Genomic DNA, 22,241 nt, shown 5'->3' with positions numbered 1-22,241 from the left:
TAAATGTAAGTTTCACAGCTACTCTCTAATGTTATTGTCATTTCTGGAATTATAAAAAAGTTTCATACTTAAGGTCATGTATCCTAAATTTTTTGGAGTTGTCTCAGTTTCAAATATTGACTGTACTTATGGGGCATCAGGTGCCAAACTTCTTAAAAATAACACAGTTGTTGCACTTATATTGAGCAAGTCATCAAGTTCTGTTAATTCTCCCTTAAAGATGCTATGCTTTTTTACATGATAGACAGCACAGGCTATAGTCTTTGACTGTTGTCTTTTCCATGTATTAAACCATTGCTTCTAATACACGGGAAAATCTCAATTTATCAAAGAGAGACATTAGACTCCAATTATTGCACTGGATTCTCCATGGGCATTAGTTATCCACTGCTATAAATAAATTATTCCCAAACTTAGCTTAAAACAATAAACATTTATTACCTCACAGTTTCTGTGGGTCAAGAAATAACAAATGTCTTTGCTGGGTGGTTCTGATGCATGCCACCATCATTACTAGGATATAGCAAGAAGGGATTTCTTATGAGGTTGCCGTCAAGATGCCAGCCAGGGCTGCCGTCCCTGGAAGGCTTAATGGGCTGGAGGACCCACTTCCAAGATGGTTCACTTACATGGCTGTTGGCAGGAGGCTTCAATGTCTCACCATGTTGACCTTTCCTCTCATAGGGCGGCTTGAGTGTCCTCATAACATGGCAGCTGCTGGCTTCCCCCAGAGGGAGTGATCTGAGAGGGAGGGAGGGAGGGAGGGAGGGAGGGAGGGAGGGAGGAGAGAGCGAGAGAGAGCGAGAGAGAGCGAGAGAGAGAGAGAGAGAGAGAGAGAAGCTGCAATACTTTTTATTACCTAATCTGCAAAGTCACACACTGTCACCTCCTCAGCCTTCTGTTTATTAGAAGAGGTCACTAAGTCCCAGGTGAGGGAGGAAAATTAAGTCCCACCTCTTGAAGAGAGAACTATCAAGAATTTGTAGACATATTTTAAAACCACACAACACAATTTATGAAAGTTAGTCATCTTGAGCATTACAATTACGATTCTACTCTAGAAGGTCATCATTTAATTCTTCCCATTTCTTAACTTTTCTATTTGGTATAATAATAGCCCTGATCTAGTAAAGGTTGAGAAATTTAGGGTGTGCAGAATCCTATGTTTCTGCAGTTTTTTCCGGTACTAATATCCTTCAGACTTCCACTTGTTTAGAATAATACATGTTGGGCTGACGGTGGTGAACAGCTACAGTGGATGGTTCTGAGTTGGGCTGTTTGCTGACGTCATGAATTCCAGCTGGACATGTTTTCCGTCTTGTACCTTTGTTGTCACCACATACAACGCATGTCTCTATTCCGCTCCTGTATTATATTTTAGGTATGTGTAGATCTAATCTCCACAGTTGATTGTAAGCCCCAGAGGGGCAGAGGAGGCTGCATCTTGTTCAGTTTTGTACGCCTCCTGTCTGCTAGCACAATGCCTTGAGCATAATAGTCACCAGTATGTTTTTGTTGAATGTGTAATTAGCAGGTCACAGTGGAGAACTGAGTGAAAGAGATAAAAGTCAGGAGGGATGGCAGCAGTGTAAGGTCAGGGAACCAATGGCGTGAAGAGGGGACAAGGTTTAGAGGGTAGGAATTAGGGTGAAAGAGGTGGAGAGGACAGGATACAGGATGTAACAAGAATTGCAGATGACTAGAATATGGGAGGGTAGGACTCTGTAGGAGATTTCAAACAAACGTATGGAACAGGATTTTATCTTGTAGTTGGAGGAAGAGAAGGTGAACATGGGAAGACCAATGATATTTACTGTGTAGCAGGCACACTGTGAACACTTTCTATATATGTTCGCTTACTTGTGTTTTCTTTTTGTTTGTTTGTTTTTAAGCAACTGAAGTTAATTGACATATACAGCTTAGATATTTCCATGGTACAAAAAATAGCGATCATCTCTTTGAATCCGGGGAATGTGGACTGCAAGCCTGCGAGTGTTATGGGTAATAGCGAGGGGGATAAACGTTGTGTAGAATACGGAAGGTAAATACATAAATTGATAAATGCATAAGGGAGAAGGTTCGAGATGTGCAAGTCCCTGGCTCAGGACTTCCTTGTCCACATGAACAGCTGGTATATGTGGCACCCTGGGGTCACAGTGGATCCTTGTGGAGAAAGAACACTATTTTCCAACCCAGATGTCACCATTTTGGGATGGAGATCAGCTGCCATTGTGAAAAACAGAGGATCAAATATACAAAGTTACCTAGACCAGGCAGATTCACAAGGGAAAAGGTAAATTGTAGTATCTTGTTTTGAGTTGGAACTTGAGATTTATTTTACTGTAGGAACAAGTTTGATAGATTATATACTAGGCTTTGTGGGTGGGGATGGGAATTGGGTAACCACTTAGACACAGTTTATATGAGCAGGCTGCTGCATGGCACACAACTGTCTTACAAATGAGCCTTCACAATGCCCCTGTTTATAAGTTGGGACTTCCTTTATGCCACTAATTTATGGTTTGGGCACTTTATCATGGTTTATGTCTTGATGAAGAATTAGAAAATTAAGTGTAAAAGAAAAACACATGTCAAATACATAGAATCATCTCTGTTAGACAATAACAATGCAAAACAACAGCTTAAGAATGACTGAAAGAGACTCTGAAGGTCATGAGAATATCTGTGGTTATTCAGCCTCACCTCTTCCGTGCTTGTGCTTTCTCTGCATTGTACAGTCCATCTCCGAATAGTATTTTCATTGTCATAAGCCACCTTTGTTAAATATTTAATTCTACGGGAGTCATAACCAGGGACCAAAATGTCATGCATAGATTTTATGAAAGTAATAAAATGCTCCAGAAAGTACAGTTGCTCGGCTTGGGGCCCATTGCATCTGACACATTGGTCACACACCTGGTCATATGTTTTCTTCCAGAGTGACAATAGCTGCTTATCTGTATGCAAGCTTGTTATTTGGAGGAAACAAAGATAAGAAGTTTTTGCTATACGTCTGAGCCCCATGTATAAAGAGTAACATTGCCTTTCCTGCTCCCTGCCCTTAACATCAGAGAGAAGTGAACTTCCTGTAACAAATGCTTGTAAATAGTAAGTACTCAATAAAAGCCTCTCTTCCTTTCATCTCCCAGCTGTTGCCTACATATTATACACGAGAACCGTTTTCATGTCTTCCAAGTATACACCTCTGTACCTTTGTGAGTTGGCTAAAATATAACTTGTCAGTTTGTTTTTCTTATGACAAAAGAAGGTTTATTCATTTCAGAAATAGGGAAGCTTGGATTTCTAAACCTATGATTAAAATGTTTTCTCTTTTTTCGTATGTGTGTTCTGAAGTTTCTACACAAGATTAGTTTCCAAACAAAATTAATGTTTCAAAAAGAAAAAAGCAGATAAGCAAAAAGAAGTTATCCATTATCCAGAGGTAATTGCTATTAAAATCATCCTTTCTAGGTCTTTTCCTGTGCATATAATTGATATTTATTTTAAAAATGAGATTATATGATAAGCTAACTTCTAATGAAACCTTCAGTTCAGTGGGAATAAACAGTACAAGTCTATTTCTAGCTCAATGCCTGGGCAGGGTCAGTAGGTGATGGTGGAGGGGGCAGGATTGGTAGGGGACGGTCTGTTGCACTCTACTCCTTTCATGGAGTTTATCCCTTCTTGGCTTCAGGATCTTCTCCATTAAGGAGGATGGGGGAGAATGGAGGATGGTGAGTGGGAGGGTCTCTGGGCCTGATCTGGAAAATTTGGACATCATTTCTGTCCACATTCCATTGGTCAGAACATAGTCACATGACCTAACTGCAAGGAATGCTGGGGAACGTAGTCTAGTTGGGGGGGGCGTCCACATGGAAAAGGGAAATAGCTTGTTGAACAATCTGCACATCTCTGACTCAATTGTATAAACCATTTTGAAACTTTTTTTAACCAAATAGTTTATTTCAAACATGTTTTTGTATGCTAAATCTGGTCACCTTTCCATTTCTATCCAATGCGAAGCTCCACCATCTCTTGTCAGATCTCTTTCTAATTAGTCCCCCTCCTCTGTTCTTGTTCCCTTGTAGTCCATTACCCCACAACACCCAAAGTGGTCTTTTAAAAAGTGTAAGTCAAATTTTGTTACTCCTCTGCTTAAAACTTCCCAAAGGTGGTTGGAAGAATGCCCACCCTCGACTGGCTGCGGCTGGCCTCTTGGGTCTCTGGCCTCACCGCACCAGGCTGGCTCTCCCTGGAACGCCTCCCAGGCTTGCTCCCCCACAGGCCTCGGCATTTACTGTCATCTCCATGACTTCCCGGCCACTGCATCACACACTCTGTCTCGTTCAGGTTTTAGCTCAGATGTCTCCTTTCCAAAGAGGCTTTTCCTAACCACCAGTCATAAATATCCTCCCCGCTCCCTGTGCTTAGTTGCTTATATTTAACTGTTTTCTTACGGTCGAAGCACTTACCATCAGAAGTTACCCTGCTTGTTTGTTTGCATTATATATTTAGATTCTGTCTGTTTTCTAGACTGTGGATTCCTTGAGGCAGGAACTCCATCTTGCTCACATCTCTACCCCCAGATAATGTGTCTGGCATGTGGTGGTGGGACTTAGTAAATAACCTGTGGAATTAATGAAGGTCGTTACAGATCCTCACGTATTTTTAATGATAGTATTGTCGCCCATTGCACAGAATTGCTGTAAACATTTAGATACCCACTTCTGAGGGACTTTTGGATTTCTTTTGATTAAAAAAAAAAATGCTTGGGTGACGTGACTAATCTTTAGCTAGTTTTTTGGATTGTTTTGTTGTCATATCTGTGCTTGTGTTCTTAGGATTGATTCCTAAATGAGAACTTGTTTGGTGAAAGGGTGTGTGTACAAAATGTTAAGTGCTCAATAAAGCACTTAAAATTATTACCATTATGTATTTCCAGTTGTCCTCCTGACTCTCCTGGTTTGTTTGCCCATGGAGTTGAGAGCCCTCAGAGAGCATGCTCGCAGTAGCACTAGAGGGTGGGCTGGGCTGGGTGGGGCGTTTTATCTGTGTTGCTGTAGCCCCAGGTCTTAGAACAGGTGCTCATACTCACTAAATGAATAGGCCAATTTCCATCAAAAATTTAGTTAGCCCTTTACTTAAATTTATTTTTATTCATGTATTCATATGAATGTTCCCTCATTTAAAAATATATGCCTTTGGAAAGTAGGCCTGTCCACCCAATGTAAGAACATTCACCCAACATTGATGTAAACCAACATTGATGTAAACCAAGCAGTGCTTATGCTGTTCCTTAGAATCCAGACAAGGTTGAGCTCTCTATCCAGTTTGTGGAAAGTCCAGGACCCTGCCCAGGATTTATGGGAATTCCAAGGGCTACGAGACAAAGAAATGGTTTCTTACCAGAATTCTTGTTGTCTGCTCTGTGACTTGCAACTATATCTTGGTTCCCATCCTAGACACCGTCCCTTCTGTATCTCCCCCACATCAGTCCCACGTGGAACTGGGACTGATGGAAACTTGGGGTGGAAGCAGACCTGCTGCTCTACGTGAGTTGCTTATCAGAAGGAGTTACTGCTCAGCAGATCCTCCATCCTCCTTCTCAAAGGTCCTTTCACCTTCCTGCTGCCACATCAAGCATCTTCTTTTCCCAGCACCAAGGATTGGCCGGAGATTTAACACTTCTCCCTTAGCAGTATCCACCCTCCATGGGTGGTCCAGACCAGAGAGGCGGGCTCTCCCCTCCTCCCTCCCCCCCCAGTTGTGTTTGGGAGAATTGTTGATTCGCAATATTTGTAATTAGGGCGATGGGGGAAGCAGGGAGACAGAAAAAAAATGTTCCCTGTCCTCCATTTCTTCTTCTGACTGATTCCTCATTCCTTCTCAAGTAGTCTTGAACCCTTAGCCTGGCAGACAAGAATTTCGTTTCATCCCACGGTTCTCTATTTGTATGCTGTGAGGACTAGTGGGCCATAAACTCTTCCCCAAATATACTGTGCACTCTACACAGGTGTGTTGCCAAATTGTGATCCATGTGTAAAAAGTACTTTTCACTGTGGCATTTCTTGAGCTGAGCAGGCCATAGCAGATGTCATGCGATTGACAGTGGGGTACAGCCTGCTGTGAGAGACAGAACAGAGCCTTCACCTAGAAAACATCTGTGCTAAGAAAGAATCCTTGACAATTCCCACGCAGCACTTACAGGAACCAACGGCAGAGCATAGAACCCCGGAAACCTTGGTAACCACTTGGGGACACTGTATGCATAGGCGGTTTGTCCCTGACTTGTCGTAATCCTTTGGCGAAGGCTGCCAGACACACTAAATGCTGCCAAGCTTGAGCGCAGGCCTCACTTGAAAGGGATCATAAGCACACACAGGTTGAGAAACCTCTTCTCAAACGTGCCCCACATGTCTGCATGGGGGCAGCCTTGTGTCACAGCTGGATGGCTGGAGGGATGGTTGAATGGATGAAAGAATCCTGGGAAGTAAACGACCTCAAGCGTGGGTTCCAACTGCATGTATGCCTGCTTGATCTGTGTGGCTAATTGACAAAGCGTCAACATCCTGGTCTCTCCATGTTTAATCTCACTTGCATTTATCTCCTTTGACGTTATATGATGCATACAGTCATGTAGGTTTTCTTTTCTTCGCCTAGGTTGGACTAACCATATTGGCGAGATGAATTTTGTATTCCTTCTCTTCTACTCCTCAGTGCTTGTATCCCCAAGGACTCCATCCCCAGCTATTTTGTCGTCTTACCCATTGGGATAACTTTCCGACGTCCTCTGGTGGTAACTACCAACTACCAACTGTACGTGGATAACAAGACGTCTCTCCCATTTATCAGTTTAGTCATTTATTTTCTTCTACAAGGTTGTTTCATAGGCTCCTTGAATTCAACTTAATCCTCTGTTTTAACTTACGTTACCAGTTAGTGGCCCAAACCAACCTGGACTTCCGCCTGCCATCACCCCAAAGCCATCTCGTCTGTCTTGAATGTCTTAGCCTTAAGTGCTTCTCCCACCCGTGCCCTGGGGTGTGGTGCCACCACGGGTCCTGTGCTGGTGGCCTGCTCATCACTCAGTTGACTAAAAGCATATTCGTGTCATATTTCAAGGCCTACCTCAGTGTCCGGCACATAGGAGCTGCTGAGAAAATACTGGAATGAATGAATAAATAAGCAGATAAATGAAGGAATGATTTTGGAGATGGTATGGGATGATTTCCGTTTAGGATGATCTTTTTACTGGAACTGAGGGAGTGTGTTTGTCAGCGCTGACATTTTGAAACCATAAACGCTGAAATATTTTACCACGTGAACTTCGTCTCTACCTCAGGCCCCACACACAAACACATAAACTTCAAAGGAGGAATTGTTTATTAAATTTACGGGAACTTGCATTTGGGCACTTATCTAAGTGGTGTCATATGTGAGTGTGAGTTCTTGGTACAACTGGGAAGCATTTCCTTTCAATGGCAGAAGTAATTGATCTGTGTGACGTAGTTTGAGTTAAACTTGTGTTCAGTTCGTCTGGATTGCTGTAAATTTCTAGGGTCATAGGATTTTTGAGCCGAATGTAGCTTTTTGACCTTCCGTGTAAGGAAGAATGGCCTGTGCTCGAGTTGGTTTGTTCTGTATCTCAGTCTGGCCGGAAGAGGAGTCCTTGACTTTGCATACTGGGTGAGAATGTGACCCACTGAAGGTCCGTTTTTTTAAACTTGTTTTTTTTTCCCCCCGTCCAACAGGGAGAGTCACGTGTTCTGAGAGTGAAGGTTGTTTCTGGAATTGATCTCGCCAAAAAGGACATCTTTGGAGCCAGGTATGTTTGCTTTTTTTTTTTCCGTAGGCTTTTGTAGGTTTTTTAGAGACTCAATTCAAGCACTTTTCTAATTCAGGCATGCATCACTCACCTGGAGGCCTCACCTGCAGTTTCTGACTGAGAAGGTGACGCTGAGGCGGCCGGTTCAGGAGCCAGACCTGGTATCACTGCAGCAGTCAGTAGCTTAGTGCTTCCTGTGGGTGGCTCTCAGGAGGAAATCAGATTCTCATGTTTCTGCTTTTCACAGTGGAAAAAAATACAGTTTGGTGATAAGTCTGTGCTCATTATAACATATTCCTTTTTTAAAAAAAAAAAAATCCTTAGCTTAGGGAAGCGTAAAGGTGTCACTTTATTCGGAGGAGAAGAAGATATTCTTTGACATGTATCATCTGAAGTAAGAGATTTGGTAATATGGGTGCATTTGGTGATTTCTGTGGCTTTTACAGAGGTATTAGTGGGGATCCAGCCTGATCTTTCTGGGTGTTTTCAACCTTTTTATTTTGGGGGTTGCACCCAATATTCAGAGAGTATCTTTAAATCAGCCCTTTCATTCCTGTTTACTCTCTGCAGTGCGTTCTGTTGCATGTTGGACGGGTAGCAGTGAGGTTAGAGCCACTTCGAACAGGGTTTGAACCAGATTTTGAAGAACAAAGACCCTCTGAACTTTAGACATAGAGGAGACATTACATGTTCTAGTGCAACGTTCCTGTTTTGTGGTTGACAAAGCTTAAGTCCAGAAAGGTGACTACTTGCCCAGTCGCATGTACCAGTAGTACTAGAGCAGTGATGAGAACAGGCCTCTTGTTTTCCTGCCCGGTGTCCCTGCACGTTCGGTACAACATTGGGGTTTAACCATGAGGGCCGTGGTGGCTGCTGGGGAGAGCTACCTGCTGTGGGAGTCAGCTCATTACCACACTGGTCCATCCTGTGAGTCCCTTGTATTGTTGTCCATAGTGGCCTTCTGGTTTCAGGGCCTCAACCTCACACCGGAGACCCTTCGTGACGAGGCCCCCTTCTGTCTAGCTCATTTCATCTTCCCGCACACCCAGAAGAAGATTTTTCTGCCATTGGTAGGCAGACCTCTTTATTTTCTGTCCTGTCGTCATGCACCGTTTTCATTTAGCCCATCAAAGAAATTTGGTTACTAAAATGGTATTTAGAGAAGTTACCAAAAAATAAAATTGATGTGTGTGAAACATCAGTGAAATGTTTTTTTTTAAATTCCTATACTGACGTGTGCTCCAAGTGTCTAATTGAGGGTTCGCCGTCTGAGTTGTGTGGCAGGAAACCTCACACCCAGGGGCTCTGACGTCAGCCTGAGCTGCTGGTGATGTGGGAGGGGGAGCAGGTCCCACCCGCAGGATTTTCCTCTTTTGACCCTGAAGTTGCCCTGGGTGGTTTGCGATGTGCCTGCGCTAATACTCTGCTATGTCACTTGTCTGACTCGATGAGACAGTCACTGTGGACAGAGGCGTCTTACTTTTTAGTGTCTTTGTCCTACTGCTTACCATTCAGAACACCAAGAATAAGACTGGGCAAATTGGTGGGGTTTTTTTGTTTTAATTTTAGACATTTGCATGCTGAGTAGTAGGTTGTACTCTTATGTCAAAAATGCCTATTGCAATGAATTTTATAGTTTTGAGGGAAGAAGTTGGATTTGGAACATTTCTGTGATGTTTATTTTGATTGGTTTGGTTTTGTTTTATCCAAAACCCGTCATAAAAAATGAAATGGAGCCAGATTGTATTTCTGCTCAGAAAATCAGAGGTTAAACTTGGTTGGGAAATTAAGGTCTCAATCTGAGAAGACAAATTGGAGTCTTGAATTTTTACTATTTCTATGAAGAGAGGGTCATTTCTTCAGGACAGGGTAGAAAGGAACTGTACATAATGCTTCAAGATGTTAATTAGAAAGATAAATAGTGTTGTGGCTGCATGGACGCAGCGCCAGAAAATGAGTCAGAAGCCTTGAATCCTCGTTCTGGCCTTCATTTTCTTAGTTGGCTAAATGCAACACACACACCCCTGCCTGCCTTCCTCCTTCCCGCTCCACCTCTCTCCAAGGTCAGCTTTCTCTGAAGGGCCATAGTGCTTCAAGGACCCATTTGCCAATGCGTGCGCCTAAATAGAAGGATTAGGTGACAGTGGAGATTCATGCCATGTTGGCAAATCACTCTACAGTGGCACCATTTTATTGCCTTATTGTCTTGCGCAATAACCAGCATTCTCCTCCCCATTCTCTTGGGCAAATCCTTGAAAACCACCTCTGTCACAGCATGTTAGTGTAAAACATGGAGGACTTCGTAGCAGGCGTGCTGGAGTCGGGTGACTCTAGTCTCCTGGCAGCTCTCACGCATTTTTGAGGTAGCGGTTATAATGAGTGCGGGAGGTTTGGTCATGTGTTCTCTGCTCTCCCCTGAAGTGACAGCCTTTTCGCTGCCCTTCAGAACCCCTTCACCCTCAGCTGTCACGGAATATTCCCTCCACCTCTGTCCTTCAGGCTCCCTTCCCAGAAAAAGGGCTGGATAAGAACTGGAACTCCTGCTGTAGAAGGAGTCATGGATGGAGAAAGAAGCGCGGTTTTCTTGAGCGAGAGCGTCAGCAACTTCGAAGTGGTAGAAATCATATAATACAGATGTTGTTGTGTTGAAAGACAGGAGTTATGGTCTCTGGGGCGTCCTCTCCTTTATCTCCAGGGGAGGTAGGTAGCCTGGGTCATTGGTCTGAGGTGGGGGAGAGTCAGGGTGAAGGGGAGAAGAGGCAGGAGTGTGGGTCAACCGATGGTGATGGCTGTGGGTGGGGGCGGGGAGCACCCCTTGTGTCTGCCCGCTGGGCTCCTTGCCCCTGGGAGGCTGCCTTAGGCTCCGGTTCAGAGGACTGGCATTTGTGGGGCCCTCATCTCTGGGCCTGCCTCTGAGTTGGGGAGGGGATTCACCCTTGAGAGGCCTGTACCTGAAATGCCCTTCTCCTGCTCCGCTGTCTCTGTCCCAATCCATCTCTGAGCGTGTCAGATCATTTTTCAGCTTCCTTCCAGCAAAATCTAACTTTATTAAAAGAGGCTTTGTTGAAAGAAGATTTGACAATTGGGCTGTCGCTTTCCTTGAACATTTGAGCAGTTGGTCTGTGTGGAAATGGCAGTCACAAAGCAAGATGTTTTCATTTGGACCACGCTTGCAGGTCAAAGCAGGGCAGCCATATAATCTGTCACTAAACAGGGACACTTTTGTCTGGAATAAATACTAAATCAAATGGGATGTGAGGACATAGGATGTAAGTGGAGGCTGGTCACCCTGCATCAAAGACACCCAATCTTTATGATGTATACTATAGACAAAATGCTATGCGATTTTTTAAGTTTTTTTTTTTTTTAAGCTGAGCCTAAGAAAATCTGTTTTACCAAGTAGGCCCTGTGTAAAATGCCATCAGAAAGGCAGTAAAACCATGTTGAAACCGTGCATCCATAGTGTGTACCCACTTCCGTTTTGGTTGTCTTCGTGAGGTAAAGCGTGGTGGAGGGGCTCACGGACACACCTTACCTGGGAGCTTCCTCCTGCACCTGCCCCTCCCGCCTCAGTGTTTGTGGATGGATTATCACGTTTGCCTTCTGCGATGAGGCACCAGCATCTCCACACCTCCCATCTCCACCCCGCTGCAGAGTGTTTCTGCAAAGGCACGGACCTTTGGGATGCACTCAGCTCCCCTGCGTGCAAGCTCCTTTGGTCTGCATTTGCCTGTGGAGTAAAGTCTCAGTCTCCTTTACATGTAGGATTGAAGTCCCCGTGGGACTCGGTAAGCCAAGCCCTCTGGTTCCATCCTCCCCTGCCCCCACGAAAATCTGGGCAACTCCTGCTTCTCCTTTACCACTCAGCTCAGTTGTCATCTCCTCTAGCACACAGGGCCACCCCCCAGTCCCCTGGCAGATGACGTCCTCTCCTTGGTATGCCCTGCCCCCCGGGAGTACCACGTGTAATGTCGCTCTGTCAGTAGAGCTGTTTCTTTCTCCCAAAGTAGACTTTTAGCTTCCGATGGCTAGGCTTCTATTTTATTTTTTATTCTCCAAGCCTAGCACGTAATAGATTCTCAAGAAATATTTACTGAAAGTGTGAGTAGACTGGGTCCTGATCTGCCACATCTTTCCCTCTTCCCTTTTCCTCCACCTTCACTGGAAACTCCCCATTCTCTACAGGTGCCGCATGTGCTGGTTCTTGTCTTTGCTTCCGTTTCCCTTCGACGTGGAATCTGCTGGCATCCTTTCGGCGCTACTCACTATCCCGCCAGACCCAGTTCAGGTGACGGCACCTCGTCTAAGCTCCCTACCCCTCTTCCCCCATCAATCCCAGCCCAAGAGTACAAAACAACTCTTATCCCCGGGCTCAGAGGACAGCCCTGTCTTATTCCTCGGTGTAAGCCCAGAGACCTTGGCACATGGCGATTGCCCAGTAAATTGATTCAAATTCAATAAGTGGAATCTAATTATGGAATGTATGGCACTGGATTGCCAGCTGGAGGAAGGGCCACTTTTTCCTAATTCTCATGGACGTGCCATTCGCTCATCGGGCTTCACCCTCACCCCCACCCACTCTGCCATCCAGGGCAGGTGCTTTTTGTAATTCTCAGAAAGACTCTGTGTAGACAGGTGGCGGAAACCTGCCTAGGATTCAGGTAATAGGTGGGTGTGGAAGAGAGATGGTTATGAGAAGCAAGTGCAAAGGCTGGTGCCAGAACAGAGTCTTGGGGTGCCAGTAGGATGGCATGTGTGTGTGCGGGGTCGCCCCTGGATGCCGACGTCTGTGCAAAATGACTTCAGCCCCGACAGAAGGAACAAACCCACTCTCTTGTGGTGGTGGGATCAGAAACTTCTACTTGCAGGTACTTGAGGCCGAGCTGGGGCTGCGATGGAAAGTCAAGACCCAGCACCAACTCCGTAGTGTTAGGGTCAGGAGAGAGCCAAGGAAGCCAGTCACAGGTGAAGCAGCACACAGATGCCGCGGGGCAGCGTGGCGGTCATCCCACACAGCAGAAGTGGACACCAGTAGGTCAGGAAGCCCACCAGCAGTTACAGGCGGGGATCAGTGGGACCACTCTGCACTTACCAGGAGCCTTTTCGGCACTTTCTAGTGTGGCAGAAACGAGTCGTGGTGTTTGGCCACTGTGACGTGCTTGGAATAAGTGAGTTGTGCTTGTTTGCTTGCTTGCTTTTTAAAATTAGAAAATACATATTTTTTCAATTACAGTTGACATACTGATATATTAGCTTCAGGTTTCCAACAATGATTAGATGTTTATATAACTTACAAAATGATCCCCCCGATAAGTCTAGTACCCACCTGGCACCGTCATAGTTATTACAATGTTATTGACTGTATTCCCTGTGCTGTACTTTACATCCCCATGACTGTTTTGTAACTGCCAATTTGTACTTCTTAATTCCTTCCCTGATTTTCGCCCCGCCGCCCAATCCCCCTTCTACCTGGCAACCATGAATTTGTTCTCTGTATGTATGCGTTTGTTTGTTCCTTTATTTTGTTGTTTAGATTCCACAAGTAAGTGGAATCATATGGCATTTGTCTTTCTCTGTCTGGCTTACTTCACTCAGCATAATACCCTCTAGGTCAGTCCATGCTACAAATGGCAAGATTTCATTCTTTTTTATGACTGAGTAATATTCCGTTGTATGTATGTACCACAATCTCTTGATTCAGTCATCTGTTGATGGACACTTAGGTTGCTTCCATAGCTTGGCTCTTGTGAATAGCACTGCAGCGAATAGGGGTGCTTGTCTTTTTGGATTTCTTCAGATAAATACCCAGAAGTGGAATAGCTGGGTCATATGGTACTTATATTTTTAATTTTTTGAGAACCTCCATATGGTTTACCATAGAGTCATGCTTTCTTAAAATGGGGTGTAAGGAAAGAGGGGAGTGAGTCACAGTAGCTCGTGTTTATTAAGTGTGTCCTATGTGCCAGGCATGGTTTGAGCTCATTTGACTCTCCCAATAGTCTTATGCGGCAGATAATGTGGTTCTCACCCTTTTGCAAATAAGGAAACCGAGGCAAGAGAGATTAGATATGTTGTAAAGTCTATACTTCTAATAGGTTATAGAGCGGTGATTTGAGAGATTCCTAGGGTAACGTATTCACAGACTGTTCTGTGTGTTTACAGGATAGCTGGCACAGTGCCGGGAATGTGACAGTGTCATCAGATTCTGCCCAAGCTTTATAAAGAGGGAATACTTACCTGCATTTTATAGGTGGCAGTATTGAGGTTCAGAGGGATTGTCATCAGGCCAAGAAGGAACAACTCTATAGTGAGTGCTGGGACCCAATGAGCCCAGATTTATCTGACTTCTGTGCTAGGTTAATACTCTTCTTAAATGACAAAAGTTCTGCCATTGGATGGGTCATTGGACCAGATGACCGTGAAAGTCCTTCTATTAATCAAACCTGAGATTTGACGACTAGGTATTCTTTAAGAGCAGATTTAAAGAACTGGCCATTATATTTGATGGCAGCTGACCCAAGTCTTAGAATTGTGTCATCAAGTATGCGATTTAGAATAGGTGTACTGTGCTAAGTACGATCTTTAAGTGTGTTTTTTTTAATATCTATATACTTAGAATATCTTTTCAAGTTTCAAGCTGTATTCTTTTTCAGTTATGCTTGTATCTCAAGACTTTTAACCTTTTGTCATAGGCTTAGGCAGTAAACGGAATAGGGTCTTTTAATATAAGTTTTAGGTCTACCCTCCCCCTTTTCCCTCCTTACTGTAATTACAACCAAAGTCTTCATTTGAGGTTACTTAGGATGTATTTGAGACCTGTAAAGCTGCTCCTTCACATTGAGCAATGCTGGCTGAGACAAACCACCTCTAGAATTTCATGCAGAAGGTTTCAGGGAACTCATTTCACAGTTGCTTCTTTATTTGGTATGTTTGGCTATTAGCATCAAATTATACCTGTTTTGGTTGCTATCATTTTTTTCTTTTGGCAGCTGGTGATTTGAAATTTAAAACACACATGGACTCAAGGGCGTTGGATGTCACAACAAAATCCTTCTGTACTAGACGAGTAAGTGACTGAGACCAATGAAGACTTACTGCCACATCATGGTGGCTCGGTGGCAGCAGCTCACCTCTTTCCCCAGGATCTAGGTTTAAGTTGTTAACGTTTTGCTGCATTTGCTTCATCTGTTTGTTTTTTTCTTGCTGAAGTATTAAAATATGGATGAACAGACATCATAACATTTAGCCCTTAAATCCTTCAGCCGACGTCTCTAAAAAATAAGAACGTATTTCTTTATATCCACAATAAAATTTTCACAGAATGAACAATGATTGCCTAATGGACTCCTATTACCTAGCCCATTATTTAAGTCCCACCCCCCGACCCCCAAATAAAGTCCCTAAAATGTCTTTTACAAATGGGCTACTGAAATCCAAATTCAATTGAGGATCTTGTATTGCATTTAGTTGTTATGTCTCTTAAGACCCTGTTAATTCAGAAGAGTTCTCTCCCCCGCTCTTTAAATGACATTGAGTAGTCGGTAGGTTGTCTCACTTACTGCATTTGGTTGTTTCCTGTGGTATCATTGAATGTGCTCTTGCTTTTCCTGGGTTTCCTGTATATTAGAACTTGGATCTGAAGCCTTGATCAAATTGAGTTTAAACATTGGGGATAGGAACGGCATGCTGTTTGCTCAGGAGTGACAGTGTCTGGTTGTCCCATAATCAGTGGTGCTAAAATGAATGAATTCCTGAGTTGATGTGGGACCAGTCTGTTCCTTCAGCTGTCTAATTCACATTTTCTCGCAGGTAACCAGCAAGAAATGGGTGAGGCGATATTTTGGCTATACATTATATATATATGTAAATTTTAAATATTTACTTTTTCTCCCAGAAGTTTGAAACTGGGTTTTTTTTTCCCCTTGCCCGTTTTTGAAAACATCGCACAAAATAAGTCTCCTTTTACTAATGGGGGAGCCTCAAGGCTGTAAGCACCTGGAGAATCCCCTCGCTAATCTGTAAGCTCTCCTAGGACACTAAGAGGCCAGAATTTGCCAACCGTTGGTCCCTGTGGGCTCGACTGAACCCACAGGTGTGTTTATTTGGCCTGTGCAGCACTAAAAGAAAGAAAAGCCTGAGCCAAGACTGGGGAGATTTCATGTCAAAAATCCAGATTTTCAGATTTCTGGAAAAGTCTCAGCGATGTAGACACATGGCTGGAGGTGTCTGCTGGATGCACCCTCTATATGGGGCTGTAGACCGACCCCACACCTGTGTCCCTGCAGCTGCTTGCTCCCCCTGCCACGGCCCTGAGGCCCCTTGAGGGACAGGCCTGCATTTGGTTTTGACCCCTGCACTGACTGGGTGGTCTTTAGCGTGCAGGGCTGACTTTCCCCTCTTCTTTCCCTGTAGCACAGTCACCCACTTAGGCTGGTGCAGAGCACCTCACACTGTCGGCTCTGTGTGTGTGATTTGCAGGCTCCTTGCAAATCTCCAGCTCTCTCCACAGGCCTTTTGGAGGAGCCGTAGTCTCCCAGGGCATTGCTGAGAATCACAGCATCAGTGCTAACAATCTCTGGGCCAAAAGCATTTGTCTTGCAATCTGTGCACCGAACAGCTCATATGGTCACTCATGCCACTCATACAAGAGCCCCGGGAAACCTAACGCTCAGGCTGTTAATTCTATTCGTACTCCTCCCCACACCCAAACCCTGAAATGACGTGAAAGGATATGAACCGTCTCCTCCCCAATAAAAACCTCTCTTAATTCCATGACAACCATACAGCTCTTTATACATTTGTGTTTACCACCTGGCCTTTGAACATATGGATGTATGCGCCATCCTCTGAAAATATGCCAGTCATAGCTGGCACATCATTTGGGCCACCAGGTGTCCCAGAGGGTCACATTGGAAATGGCAAATGGGTCAGTGCCTCGGGCCAGCATGGCTCTGCGTTAGGCCCCAAGGCTCACTGGACTGTAGCTAGTGCCATAATAATGGCTGTTTAGAATGATCTGGAACCACTGAGAAGGTTCTGTGGCATCAGGTGTGCACTAATGGAGAGTACTTGGGTTTATCTGATCAGTTTTCAAATATCCCCATATGAACTGGTCTTTGTGTCCAATTTTGCTAAATAAAGGGGTGAAGTCGTGAGGCCTCATTTCTATAGTGTTCCCCAATATTCTGTTAGGGAGAGTCCCTTGTCAAGAACCTCCTCCTTTGCCTTGGCTCTGATGGTGGATATGTAGACAACCTAAGGGAGCCTTTGCTCTGCCAGTTGGTTTGACAGAGCGGAGGGGAGACTGGAGCACCTCCTGGCCTCCTTTTTGCCCGTCGAGAATTTGCTCTGGTTAGTGAGTCTGGAGGGCCGAGAATCTAATGTGTGTTAGGGAGATAGGGATTGCCCCCTTCTCCCCTCCCCCCACCCTTCCCCCCCACAGTAGATGCTTAATAAGTTTTTCTCATCTGGTCAGTGGAGCCTGAAAAAACTGAAAAATCAAAATGCAGTGGATGAGCTCTAGGCAGTAATTTAACTGATGAACGTAATGACACTTCCAGCTGCCAATGGGGGCAGAACGCGAGGACGCCTGGGGATTGGCGAAGTTGGCATCGTGTGCCTCACATTGGGGTGCCCTGGACCCTTCCTCTGCCTGCTCCTCAGCTGCCTGTCCCTTCTTACTCCTTCCTCTGTTCCTCAGCTACAGGCCTTTGCTATGTCCCCCAGGCCTCACCCCAGTACTCTTGCTTTATCTTTAAGTGTTCTGTATGTGTCTCACTGTTTTCCTTTTTTGGGGAGGTAGGACAGAATATAAAGAAAGGAAATGCAACCAACTTGAGAAGAGTCAGAAGTGAGAACATTTCTGAGTGTGTAAAACAATTAAGAAATTATTTATTGTACAAAAACTGAGCTAACAACTACGCCTTCAGAGACATAGGCAGGACGCACTGCCCAGAGGTCCGGCATTCAGATGGCGGAGGACTGACTGCCATTCAAGTTTCATCACCAGAGATGTTCCTCTCTGTGTTCATGGTTCCCCTGTGGTTTAGGCAGTGAGGGTGGCTCGCCAACCCATTCTCAGTGGTCCGGCCTCAGGGACGCCTTGGGAATGATGCCGTCTGTCCAGGCTCCCTCTGCATCTGCTTTGACAAAAGTGCCCTTACTGAAGGTGAAAATGTTCTCTTATACCTAAGAGGCGTGCTTTGGGGAATGTGCAATCTAGAATCCAGTTTGGATACGTTTCTGGAACTCCAAAATAATATATTTCTCAGATACAAATCTCATATGTTGAATGATTTCATTTTGTAAGAAACATTGCCATAGAATTCATGAAATTATTTCTATTTAATGTTTGTATTTCAGGGAGGGACCTGGAAAATACGTTTTTTTAAAAAGACTGCTGATAAGATCAACTTAGCTGGCAGGTTCTACGTGGTAAATACCACCTTTTCTAAGGGCTGTAGGTAGTTAGCTAAGTCTGAGCCAGCTAATGTGTTCAATAAGAGGGCCAGAGAGTAAATACTAAATGGAGGCTTTGCAGGACTTTTCTCTGCGCTAGTCCAAAAGCAGCCAGGAAGGTGTATAAACAGATGGTCACGTCTGTGTGCCAGTGGCCTAAGGGCCATCATGCACCAACCCCTGAGAGTACACGCTGTTGATTCTCTATGACATATATATATATGACATATATATATATATGACATATATATATAGAATTGGGAGTGCCAGGATCATTTGGTCATGATTTCTAGATTAAACTATTTCATTGAGCTGCTGGTTGGTCAGCGACAGACAGGACGTCAGCCAGTATTGACTTTTTGGGTGTGGGGGAGTGGGGTTCCCAGATATGACAGTAGCTTTTAAGTTGTTTTTCTTTTTTTTCCCTCCCTTTTCTCTTCAAGGGCTACTGGCTTAAAATATAGCTTATGACACTTGATCGATATGCACTGTGTATTTTAAAGTCTACAAGAGAGGAGAACTGTGAAGTGTTTTTGTCGTAGAGAAAATGATTCTCAGTACCTACAGGTTATAAATATGTGAAAAATGAAGTTGAATTTATAGACATGCAAGCAGATAGAGACAATAATTTAAATGGAAGTATTGCAATTAAAATATTGCCTGTTTTCTCCACGGGCTAAGCCTTAGACTTATGACTTTATTGCAAGTAATGTTTAATAAGGAATCTGCAATGTGTAACTCCTCAGTCAATTATTAAAGAGACTGGCATTACTACTGTATAACACCAACACGAGCCATATAAATATGCCCTGCCCCGAAATGAGTGTGCGCTGACATTCCTTCTGGCACATGGAGAGGGATCATTGATACACGTGCTCCCAGGGTTGTTTGCATTCGTATCTTTCCTTGTTACATGTCCATCATTGTATGGCTCCCATTGAAGAACTGATTCTGGTTTCCTCACTGTTGTTTTTAGATGCTCGAAATTAGCCATTCATGGTGGGAGAGTAGAGAAGCATTTCAAAGAAATACCGTTTTTCAAGTTTGGGGGCAACTGGTTGAAAATCAAAATGGGTGACTCTTACACCTTTATCATAGTTCGTTTCCTTTTCGCTAGTGAGAAAATGATAGTGTTGGTTGTATATTGTACATTCCCCCCACCTCCCACCCTACCCCCCACCTCATTCTGACTTGTAAACTCTTGGGAGTTCATTGTGACCAAGGGTTCTAATTTTGTTCAAGTGATTTTAAATGTTTTCTAGACAAGTTTGGACAGTAAAAGAGAAACTTGCAAATTCCTCTCTTCCAGAATGGGTGACTGGTTCCCTGTAGTGTGATTTCATATTCTCTGTGTTGTTCAATATGTAGTCAAACCGTCATGGCCTGGAAATGAGATTTGAATGACTAGTGAGACCATATAACTCAGTATCTTCTGTTTGCCCTTTCACAGTTTCTTGGCCTGCAATGTCTAAATATATGAAACTGTTCTTCTTCTGGAATGATCTGTCTCAGCTGGTGGCTCCACCCTCTGTCTAGGCATCCCAGCTGGGGACCTGGGAGTTGTCTGGGCTCTGTTATCCCTCCGACCCCTGCCTGAGCTCAGTGTTTGTGCAGAGGGCTTCCCCAGGGCTGCCCTCTTCTCCCTGGCCCTCCACACATATACAGAATTCTTTCTCTCAAACATGAACTGTATTCTGCTGCCCTTCAGCACTGCTACCCTCTCCCTCTGCTATGGATTAAGGTCCTGGCTCCTTAACCTTGACACAGGAGCCCTCTGTGCAGTCCTCCTGTATCTCTTGGCCTTGGCTTTCCCCAGCAACCATGCTTGGGCCGACATTGCCCTCAGAGGCTGCACTTTTCCTCCCCTGTGCCTTTGCTGGCACCCAGAAGGACCTCCATGTTTTGCACCACTGACTTATTTTTGCCCTTCACAACGCCCCCGCCCCACAACCCCCACAGGCAGCTTGCCCTGTATCTGCAGCACCCTGCTCAGCTGTGGGGACCCTCGGCTTTATTCGCTCACTACGCGCACCTGTCCGGGGTCATGCTGCGAGCATGGTGTTGGGACATTCCTCTGCTACACCTTCACCTTTGCACCCCTGCCTGACCCACTGTCGTCTTACGTAGGCGCAGGGCCACCAAATCCAGGACTGCCATCACCCCGCCTGCCCCTTTATACACATAGTCCCTTGGCTCTTCCCCCTCCCCTGCCACTAGGCCGAATTTATTTTCCCTGCTTTTGTACTCTCCCAGTGATTTATACATGCCTGTGTTTTCCTTACCCTCTGAGTTCATAATTTCGTGTTTATTTTATTGTTCTGTATGTATCTTTATGACCCTCATTCTTTACAAGGTGCAGGTTGTAAATTTTTATAATGTAAAATTTTTCTACTAGCACATACCACATTATTTCTAGTTCCTTCCTACTTCGAAATGACCACAGATACCTTTAAGGGATGCCCTCACTCCGAACCTCTCTGTCCGTGTAAAGTTCACTGGAGGAGAGGAGTTGTGAGGCGTCCCTGACAGGAGTGGAATGGCTTGGCTGGGGAGTATCGGGGGAATTATAGCTCCCTCTGGTGGCCAGATCACCGGTGCGCTTTTGTTCTGGACTGTAAAAATGGTATTCAAATCTAATCCTTTAGAGGTCTTTTTTAAATTAATTTTTAAATTTTTAAAATTTATTCAAATTTTGTTTGTTTTGGCAGATACTTAAATCCTTCTCAAATAGTGACACTTATACGGAGAGAAGAATTATTTTACTGTAAGCAATTCCTACTTTTTACCCAGTTGGTTTAACAGTAGACAATACATAGCATTAAACTTTATTTCCCCCCTTTTTCTTTTCCTTTTTCTACCAAATAATTTCTTAATCTTGTAGAATCATCAAAATTAAATGCCTCAGACTACAAAGGAAGGATTGATAATTGAGAAGAAATGAAATTCTTCAAATGTGGGGTACTGTATTCAAGTACGGTCCCATAGACAAAATGAATTATAAGGCATTTTTAGTTTCACTTTTTTATGGATCAGAACTTCAATGCTCTTTTAGTTTTTGTTAAGAAAGGAGTTTCCAGGCTGGTGTTCTTAATGTAGAAAAATAAGTATTGTTATAAATAGTTGCCTATATCCATGTGCATTATGGGAAACAGGCATGGATCGTCTCAACAATATTTGTATTTGACTTTGGAATTAAGAAAACTGCTCTGTATATAGTTCTGTCTGAGGTTGCGGGAATTTTTAGTACTACAGAGAAACTTAATGAAGCAGTCATGACATGCAAAACAGACTCAGAAGACTAGAGAGGTTTTTAATTTTTTTTCTCCTGCCATCTCTTCCCTGTAGCTAAATTTGTAATGATGTGTGTAGACAGCATTACTTTCAGATCGATGATAGAGACTCTCAAAGAACAATAGCAGGCCCAATCTTTATTTTTATTTTTTTTAATGTGTCATTGGCTAATTTTCTCTAAGGTGTGCTTAGGATTTTTTTGGATAAAATTTATTTGGGGGCAGGGGAAGGAGTCATGATGTTTTTGGGTGGTCTGCCTTAGTGGGTAGGTCATAGCAAAGGACTTAATTAAACAGAGTAGGGGTGGTTCAGACTCCCGTGGAGGAAAATGGTGTGGGTCACGTATCTACTGATTTTGCAATCTCCCTTTGCCGTTTTTTAATGTCTGCAAAAACTGACAAAAAACAAAAGGAAAGCCATGAATGCTTCCAGTGGGACAGAAAAATTGGAGAGGTACTAGGGAGAAAAATTAGGGAGAAAAGGATTTGTCGTTTTGAGATGATATTAAAATCATTTATTACCTTTTTTTTCTTCTTCAGTTGAAGACATTAGGATTTATTCTCAGGACTTTAGGACTGTTCTCATGAGGTATGGTTTCCATGTGATAATGCGAAAACACTATACAAATACAGAGTCTTACTTATTTTCTCTAGGCATCTCCCCCTGA

At 43.9% G+C, this 22,241-nt stretch overlaps 1 protein-coding gene across 4 annotated transcripts in view; it reads left to right on the top strand.

The window, feature by feature from the left end:
- The window catches only part of NEDD4L (NEDD4 like E3 ubiquitin protein ligase), a 309,137-nt gene that overhangs the window by 88,225 nt on the left and 198,671 nt on the right, over positions 1 to 22,241 (top strand). For all 4 annotated transcript variants that reach the window (XM_019755309.2, XM_074339904.1, XM_019755306.2 and 1 more), the window contains exon 2: positions 7,752 to 7,825. In XM_019755309.2, coding sequence (XP_019610868.2) covers positions 7,752 to 7,825 — 74 coding nt within the window. The remainder of the gene's footprint in view (positions 1 to 7,751; positions 7,826 to 22,241) is intronic.

This window comes from Rhinolophus sinicus, linkage group LG09 (genome assembly GCF_036562045.2).
Source record: "Rhinolophus sinicus isolate RSC01 linkage group LG09, ASM3656204v1, whole genome shotgun sequence".
Lineage (NCBI taxonomy): Eukaryota > Metazoa > Chordata > Mammalia > Chiroptera > Rhinolophidae > Rhinolophus > Rhinolophus sinicus.
Note: the sequence above shows the minus strand (reverse complement) of the source record. Positions and strands in the feature narration are given on the sequence as shown.